Source organism: Bos grunniens, chromosome 10 (genome assembly GCF_055505025.1).
Source record: "Bos grunniens cultivar Pamir isolate PY7600 chromosome 10, Bosgru_T2T1.0, whole genome shotgun sequence".
NCBI lineage: Eukaryota > Metazoa > Chordata > Mammalia > Artiodactyla > Bovidae > Bos > Bos grunniens.
The window spans coordinates 45,815,683-45,825,028 of record NC_141174.1 but is presented as its reverse complement, the minus strand read 5'-3'; the positions used below and the strand labels follow the sequence as shown (position 1 = coordinate 45,825,028).

At 55.1% G+C, this 9,346-nt stretch overlaps 1 protein-coding gene across 1 annotated transcript in view; it reads left to right on the top strand.

Annotated features, from left to right (window-relative positions):
• Positions 1 to 4,277: 4,277 nt before the first annotated feature.
• Positions 4,278 to 9,346, top strand: part of ONECUT1 (one cut homeobox 1) — a 35,216-nt gene continuing 30,147 nt past the window's right edge. The window contains exon 1 of the mRNA XM_086321013.1: positions 4,278 to 6,411. Coding sequence (XP_086177139.1) covers positions 5,307 to 6,411 — 1,105 coding nt within the window. The 5' untranslated portion in view covers positions 4,278 to 5,306. The remainder of the gene's footprint in view (positions 6,412 to 9,346) is intronic.

Here is a 9,346-nt window from a genome sequence, read left to right as displayed (position 1 = left end):
GTAACGATTATTCTGTTAAATCTATGGTACTTGACTTCGCAAACACTAATTGATTAGACACCAAAATGATTTGTTTAAAGAGTTTTCCTTCCCAAGTGCAGCTGCTCTCCAGTGGGTCGGTGTGATACTGCAAGGCTGCGGAGGAGCTCACCAAATGGGCCATGCTCCTGGCTGCAGAGACTGCAATCAGCCCAGGGCTCTGGGGGCTAGTCCACACCCATCCACCTCAGATTCTGGGCTGGACTGCCACCCTTGACTTCCATCCTTCCTGTCCACCAGGTCTGAAGCTTGGTGTACCTGGAGATCATTGTGAGCCAACTTTGCCCTCTCTCCAACCCTTTTGCTCGGAGTTGTCCTCACTTTGGGTCGCTTTGATCTGCTCCAGTGAAAGGACCCCTTCTCCCTGTCCTCCCCAGTCTGCAGCCCTGTAGTTCTCTACATCAGGGGCTCACCGGCTAACCTGGAATAGAGCCCCACAAAGGAAGCACTGCAAGAGCATTTACCACTGCCCCAAATCTGGTAAATTCATTGCTCCACTGCACCTGCAGCCCAGATAGGTCTCCTTTGTAATATACTTCAACAATACAAAGACTAGGAAAGAAAATCCACTGAAGGATTGGCCAGAGAAGGTCACCTGCCCCGGAATCTAGCTGGCTGCATCCATAGCGGGGTCTTGAAAACAGTATGTTCCACCTGGGAGCCTTGGACCCCATCCAAAGCCCCAGGGTATCAGGAAGCCCCTCTCCCTTTAGGGCTCTTAGCCAGAGATCTTGAAAAGCCCTAGCCAAAATTGGCAGCCATTGGGATGAATTTAAGTCCAGGGAAAGCCGCCTCTAGCTTATTTTCGGTGGCCCAATTGCCCAAGAATGGGGAAAGGAATGTTGGACCACCTGGGCATCTCCTATAACCCAGAGTCTGCTGAACTAACAGGAACTGTCAAAGAGCTCTGCACCAGAGCATCTTCTCTTTCGGATTTGGAAAGTGTAGGTAGGAAATGTCACAAAGGAGAGAGTGAACTCACACTATATATAGTGTGCAAAACATAATTTACATTAAAAAGGAAAAAACTAACAACAGATGAATAAGAAGTATATGAAGGTCAAAGATTGATGAAGAGGGCTAGAATAATTGATTAGCACTTCCTTGGCCCTCATAAAATGGAGAGAAGCCACTGACTAATTTTTTTTAATGGTTGTCAGTAGGGAATTACAGGCCACCCTCTTCTGAATTTTTCCTATTCTAAGCCAATAGCAGTTTTCTGGATTAAAAAAAAAAAAATCTGCAGAGGTGGGAGGAAGACAGGAGAACCTGGCTAGAAGCACCCAGGATCAAATCCTTCACCCACAGTTATCAAGTGCCTAACTCTACCCGACACCAAAGAAATGGTTCCTCACCAAGAGTTTAATTCTAGACTTGCTACAGGCATCAGAAAGGCTGGTGAGTTACCAGCCTTGCCATGAAGCCCTGGATGAGGGAATCCACCCTGACACTCAGCTTTGCTGTTTGTGCTGTCTACAAACAGGAAGTAAACATTTAATGACTCAGAGGGGCTGGAAACAGTTCTTTGGAAAGGTACTGAAAACTGGGACTGAGTCATATGCCACATCTCTGTTACTTACAAAGCACACTAAAGCAGCAACTCTGAAACTGATAGAAGGTTCTCAAAGAACCTTGTGTGGCCAGCATTTGGAGGAAAGACTTTATTCTCATTCTCTCCTCTAAGCCTTCTGGGGTCATCGGGCAAGCTCTAGCCCACCTAGCATAGGAAGGATTGGACCTGCCTGACCACCACCAAGCAGCACTCCAACTACAAAATAAGTAGTCTGAAATCCTTGTTTCCACACTGAAAATATTGCCAGCAACAAGCATCCAGTCCATAGTCTTGTTTCCTTTTTTCTTAAATATATAAGTGTATGAAACAGAGTAGTGACTGACTTTTTTTTTTAAAGTTCCCTGCAGCTACTCAAAATCTAACCAGCTAACAATGAGCCCTCCCCTCAAGCTTCTTGGCTATTATATAGAACTGTACACATCCTGTAATCACATACATTAAACCCATCAGGTAATTTCAAGAGACCCATCCTTGGGCTCTTTAATCCTCCATAGTGCACCGGATGGGTGCCAGGCTAGGCAATGGCAGGTGGAAGGGCAGAGAGAGACAAAATGACAAGAATCTATCCCAGTCCTCTGGTTCCCCCCATACACACACATGCACACTCACTCACATAGATATGCATTCACCCTAATTAGGCCTAAGAGCGCCCATCCCACCCAACATACATTCTTAGTAACAGGAAAGTTTTCCAAGACATTGAGTAAGAATAAAAATGTTTCTGAGAAATCACTGTAATTCAGTCAACTCCAGGAAAATGAAGGTTAAATAAAAGGCATAAATGACCAAGAAAAATTAAGGAGATTTCCTCCCCAAGCAAGTCTTGTAACACACTTTAGTCCACCACATAAATACTTATCCAGATTTTTACTTTGGCTCCTCCTTTAGGGACCAGCACTGAACCAGGCCCCCTTTCATAAGGTGGGGGGAGGTAGAGTTAAGCTCACCTGATCCCAGCCCTCTTCAGGTAGACTCCAGAGGTTCAACCAGGAGCCTCAAAGGAGGAAAGGTTTCTAGGATCAAGTCCCTAATTAGTTACACAAAGAGAAAACCATGAACAATTTGTGCATTTGGTGGTATTTACTTCTTTCTTTTAACAAACTGCCTTTTGGGAACAGAGTTGTCATAAGGGCAAATCAATCACTTCAAGAGGATTAGAATGAAGGGGGAAAGGCAAAGGGGAGGCAAACGGTTTAGCTCAAAGTCTGCCTTCTATGTTAACCCATTGTTTGGTCTCATACGAGAGCTACATGCTCTGTGTTGTAGGAAACGAGATCAGAAACATTAAGGAACCAATAATTCAGCTTGCCACCAACATATTGTGATCCACTAGGCAGAAAATATGTTTTATGCTTGTATGTATGTATGTATAAATAGATGTAGATACACGTAGAATACAAGTAATTTTAAAATTAATTTTTGTTTTCTGAGTTCCTTTTTGTCAGTCTATGTTTCCCAAAGACCTTTTACCCTCAGGAGGTTTTAAATCCTAAATATTCATTGTTCAAGTTGATGCTAAGTCCACGGAGATAGACCCCCCATAGGCATTGTTTGGACAAAATAGGAGTGTCTGTGGTGATGAAACCAACCAGGTTAACCCATCTCTGAACAGGATAGCTTTCAAAGAAGTCAGCCAGAGTGAACCCACAGGTCTTGACCTACCTTGATCTTCATGTTTCCTGGGCTGTGGTAGGGACCTGGGCAAAGAGGTTGGCCTGCTTATGCCTTCGCTGGTGGGAAGTCTCCCCACCTCCTCCCCCTCCCCAAGGATAGGCCAGCCCAAGCTTTTGCCTAAGGGACTCAGCTACCACCACTACTAGCACCGAACCAACCTGAGCTTTCCTAGGGTCTGGGAACAGTCCCAGGAGAGACACCAGTGGTGGGCTCTGATCGGAAAATACAGTTGGAGTTCGGCTCTGCTCAGGTCACAAACACTTTATTTCATATCCCAGCCCGGATAGACACCCAGGCTCTGGAGGAGTTGTTCCCCCATTGTGACCACCACTCGCCCGGGGCTGAGGCTCGGCACTGACCGGGTCGTAACTGCCAAGGGCCTGACAATGGACACATCTGTCCTTTCTCTGAGGGATGAAAGCACCTAAGCGGACACGCTCTGCCTTTTGTTACGGACTTTTTTTTCTTTCTTTTGTAAATGAAAGAAAGCCGGCATGTGGCAGCCGGGAATACGTCCCATACTGGGGGCTTCCCCACGCGTCCCTAGCCAGGCCCAAGGACCAGGTTCGATTCCGGATTGGAGCGTGATTGTGGAAAGCGAACAATTACTCCCGAAGCTGAATTGATTTTCAAATCTGGAGGCCTCTCGCAGGGACGCCGGGAAGAGGGCGTCCCTACGGGCCAAACAGAGACCGGCGCGCCTGGTCCACCCTGCGGGCGTCAGTCCTTCCGCAAGCAGCGGCCTCTGGGTGCTTTACCAGGAGGGCCATGAAGAAGCCGCAGGAACAGCACGAACCTCTGCGGCCCCATACGAGTTAACATAGGAACCCACCCAGGGCACTTACAACACACACACACAACACACACACACACACACACGCCGAGTCATTCACGAAGCGGCGCACCGCTTAATTATCAGCTGAACCGGAGAAGGACCCAGGCGGCTGAGGATAGAGAGGTATGGCCCGGCCGGGACTCTTGGCACTAAGCGCGCCTCTTCGCAGAGCATGGAAGAGGAAGGGTGGGCAAAGTATTAGGGAGCACAGAGATTGTCGGCTGAACAGCCACTGGGTTGACCAAGGCCTTTAAAATATTTGTTCCCCTCCCCGGCAAAAGGTCAAACACCTGAAGCTTGGGAGAGTGTGGACTCTCAAAGGCCCTCCCGGGAAACAGGCCAGGGTGGAAGAAGTGATGACACCAGCTGAGGCTCCTGGGTAACCTTCACCGGGAGGCAGCAACTGGAGAGAGGGGCGATGGCTCTCTAGGCATCGTGCGCCACTCGGGATGCGAGCCCAGCAAGTGCGGCCGGGGGCTGGGAGAAGAGCCCACCCAAGCCAGGGAGCCAAGGGGGACGCAAGTTTCCCGGCGCGGGTTAGCAACCCTAGGTCGCGCTCTACGTTAGACACTCGCACGCGCCCGCCGCTTCCCCACCACCCGGCGCTGCTGGTAAGGCGTGGAGGCCCCCCACCTTCATTTGTACGGGGACGTCACCGACCGAGAGCGCGGGGACGAGGGGGCGGGGCCGATTGGCGCGCCTGCGCGCTGCGCCCGGCTAGCGGGAGGGTGGGCCGCGGCGGCGGCGGCGGCGGAACAGCGGCCACAGAGTCTGCAACAGTAACCGAGCCATGGCTGGAGCTGGCCAGCGGCACGGACAGGCAGCAGCCGCGGAAGGCGCGCGGGCTGCGTCAGGGGAGCCGGGGGCCTCACAATTCTAAGAAGGAGAGGGGCGAGAGGGGGCCAGGGGCGGGAGGGCTGGGGGAACCGCGCTCGCCCAACGGCGCGAATCCTTTTTGGAAATTAATATTAAAAAAAAAAAAAAGAGAGAGAGGACGCAGAGGGGAAGGTGGGGGCAAGAGGGAAGGCGAGACACACTGAGAGGGAGACAGAGCCCCACAGTGAGAGGAAGGAAGGAAGGCAACAGTCGCCAGCAGCCGATGTGAAAACCGGACTGCGTGCGCCCTTCGCCGCCTCTGCCCGGCCTCATCGATGTTGTGTCCGCCGCCCGCTCGCCCAGATCACGATGAACGCGCAGCTGACCATGGAGGCAATCGGGGAACTGCACGGGGTGAGCCATGAGCCGGTGCCGGCCCCTGCCGACTTGCTGGGCGGCAGCCCCCACGCGCGAAGCTCGGTGGCGCACCGCGGCAGCCACCTGCCCCCGGCGCACCCGCGCTCCATGGGCATGGCGTCCTTGCTGGACGGCGGCGGCGGGAGCGGCGATTACCACCACCACCACCGGGCCCCCGAGCACAGCCTGGCCGGCCCCCTGCACCCCACCATGACCATGGCCTGCGAGACTCCCCCAGGTATGAGCATGCCCACCACCTACACCACCTTAACCCCTCTGCAGCCGCTGCCGCCCATCTCCACCGTCTCGGACAAGTTCCCCCACCATCACCATCACCACCACCACCACCACCACCCGCACCACCACCAGCGCCTGGCAGGCAACGTGAGCGGTAGCTTCACGCTCATGCGGGACGAGCGCGGGCTGGCCTCGATGAATAACCTCTATACCCCCTACCACAAGGACGTGGCCGGCATGGGCCAGAGCCTCTCGCCCCTTTCTGGCTCCGGTCTGGGCGGCATCCACAACTCCCAGCAAGGGCTCCCACACTATGCCCACCCGGGTGCCGCCATGCCCACCGACAAAATGCTCACCCCCAACGGCTTCGAAGCCCACCACCCGGCCATGCTCGGTCGTCACGGGGAGCAGCACCTCACGCCCACTTCGGCAGGCATGGTTCCCATCAACGGCCTTCCTCCACACCACCCCCACGCCCACCTGAACGCCCAGGGCCACGGGCAACTCCTGGGCACGGCCCGGGAGCCCAACCCTTCGGTAACCGGTGCGCAGGTCAGCAATGGAAGTAATTCAGGGCAGATGGAAGAGATCAATACCAAAGAGGTGGCGCAGCGTATCACCACCGAGCTCAAGCGCTACAGCATCCCACAGGCCATCTTCGCGCAGAGGGTGCTCTGCCGTTCCCAAGGGACCCTCTCGGACCTGCTACGCAACCCCAAACCCTGGAGCAAACTCAAGTCCGGCCGGGAGACCTTCAGGAGAATGTGGAAGTGGCTGCAGGAGCCGGAATTCCAGCGTATGTCTGCGCTCCGCTTAGCAGGTGAGCCGCCAATTTGTTGGGCGCGAGAGCAGATAAGGTATTGGGGAAGCTAAAGGGACCCAAGGAGGCAGGGAAGGATAGCCTTCTGTGCACGCTTCATCCCGTCCTTCTTTCACCGAGAGGGGGGTTCCTAGGCCTGGAAGAGCCAGAGCGTGGCTCTCGGGAGCAGGCAGCCTCTTCCAGGACTCAGTGCATTGGTCTGTGGAAGGTTCCGGGAGCTGAGCGGCGCGGCCTGGGTGATCGCGGGGGCGTATTTGTGCTGGGAGACAGCGCAGGAAGCTCGCACAACCATAGGAGGAGAGAAATCCCCACACCTGGATGGATACGATTTGTGCGTCGCTTCTGGGTTTCGCACTCGGGTTTGGGGAAAGAGAGGCGAAGCATACGTGAAACTGCGCGCAGATGCTGCCAACCAGTATCCCTGGCACATACCTGGGCGCTGCGCTGGAGCGTGCAGGAGCTGCCTGCCAATGTTTATCTGAACTCGCTGCGTTGACTCCCCCCTCCGGCGCTCACTCTAGTGGCACGGAGAAGGGCAGGGGTCTGAGGAGTGGGGAGCGCACTCTGGGAGTTTCAGCAAAAGGTTATGGAACCGCGGCGGTGGGTGTGTGGCGCAGATGCTTCCTAAGATTTAGCACGCACTTTGCGCGGGTGACCGACTGTTGAGACGGAGGCAGACCGTGCCAAGGTCCAGGTGAGGGCGGCCAAGGAACAAGGGAGCTTCTAGCTGAGCCCAGAGACCGCTTTCGTTGCCGATTCGCTTAGTACTTCTCATTTTGTTTTATTCTTCCGCATGAATTTTCGTCTGAATCCCCATGCAGGGGGTGGGAGTGTGAGAGGAAAAAAAAACAAGTCTTCGAGAAGAGGTCTCCTGGCCCCAAACCCCGAGGCACTAGTGTTTCTGAGTTGGGCGGGAAGGTCTCGGTGATACTGCATACACACAGCGCCCAGGTCCCCCAGCCTCTCTAGGCCAAGGATACCGGGAAGGCTCTGGCCGGCCGACTGGCGGAGGGAACAAGTGACGCCAGCCTGAATGACACGGGGGACTTCAAGCAGATTCAGCCACCCCCTAGGGCGAAGGACAAGCGGAGAGGTAGAGCCAAGGGGAGCCGAGGGTGGACTCGGTTTGATGAGACCGGGGCTGAGTTGATTGACTCTTGGGTACATGCTGCCGCTCCCCACCCCATCTTAGCCTGGCGCCCTCGCCTGAGTCCTGGCGAAGAAAAAGGTAAAAGCCGGAATGAGGGTTTGTTAATTAACTGATCGTTCTCCATTAATTTGTCCCTGGAGTACGAGAGACAGTCAATCCGCTCAGAGCCGGGGGCACTGAGCCGTTTCACAGTCTAAAATCAAAGCGAGAGGCCAGGGCCCCCTCCCCCACATCGTGCGGGCCAATGAGAAGCTAGAGGGGAGCAGGTGCCGGTGTCCCCGCGAGCCTGCGACTGGAGCCGGAGAGGACTCAAAGCACTCCTGGCGTGTGAGCTCTTGTGGCCTGGCTAAAGCGCCTCGCCGCCTGAGTCTCTGCCCCCGCCAGGTTTTCCAGCCCAACCCCGCGCTCGTAGGCTCCAAGCAAAGTCCCCAGGAGGACTCGTGCAGCCTTCGCCCAGAAGTTTGGAGAGGCTGGGGTAAGGGGACGGGAGGGGCAAAAAAAAAAGGTTGACCGGGTACCCTCTGGGGCTCCCGCAATTCCATTCTGTAGTTGTGTGTGCAGCCACCAGATCGCCCCCCTATCTCATGGGTTGACCGAGACCCCAGGACAGTTGAAGTCCTAGAAGGAACGGCCGAAAAGGCTATTCCTCTCCCTGACTGCTTCGCCTCTACGGGCGCCCAAGGTAGCCTTTTCACACGCGCGCACGCCAGGCCACCCTCGAGTCGGGCTTCAGGACCTTTTACCCAGGCAGTGTACACACAAGCCTCGGTTAGTGGGGTTAGGGGAATGCAAGGAGGGGGTGCAGCTGGAAAGCAAGTCCCCTCAGGAAAACTCGCTCCACACCCCCTACCTCGTGAAGGCGCTTCTTCAGGACTTCAAGGACTCTCTTTCCCCAGGGCCTCCTATCTCCCCCTCGAAAGACTGACTGAGAAGTTAGGTTCAGAGACGACCCTGGAGCCCTGGCAACCCGCCCTGGCGCTCTGTCCTGCAGGAGCGTCCTCTGACCTCCTTGCGTGGGCAGGCCTGGGGAGGTGCGGGCGGCGTACCCACCAGGGCTCTCGGGGACCCGAGTTATCAAAGGGGCCGCTGCCTGGCACCCAGCAGCCAGTAGAGAGTCGTGCTCAGCCCTTGCGCCGGGGCGCGTGGCCTTTTCCTCCGTGAGGTGGGGGTGGTGAAGGCAAGTCGGAGACTTCCGCGGAACAGGCGTTTGGCGCCAAACCCCCAGCGAACTCTGCATTCTAAGACCCGGATGGAGAGTCGTCTCTTCCATTTTCCTTTCTTTAACTTCATTAAAGGGGTGGGGCAGGCTGGGATGAGCGTGCTTGCGGAGCCAGCCGGGATCAATCCTATTATGCAGGAAGAACCAGGACTTGTTTTTAAGACACCAACTAACAGCGAGCCGTCCTGTTAACATTTCTTTTACGGAAAATAAAAGGGTGGGGGGGGCAGATTCCTGGGCCGTTCAAATGATCTCTTGTCGGTTCTGACTGCAGGTGACTTAAAACAGATTGCAGGGCATGTTGGCCCCAGCTATGGGACATCGCCGACCCCCACCCCCCAGCTCCGTCCGATGCACAGAGGAAGGTGCCACTTGCAGTTCTGCTCGCCTTTACATTCATTCAAAGACAACCCCACCCCCACCCCCCGCCACCTCACACTCGTTTCTGCCCCATTCCAGGCAAGGCCCATTGAGGTCGGTTCCTTGGCTGGGTGGCAGGAGAGTCGCTTCTTCGTGCCCTTCCTGGTACCCCAGGTTCCGGGCAGGTGGCAGCCTGTTTGGAGAGA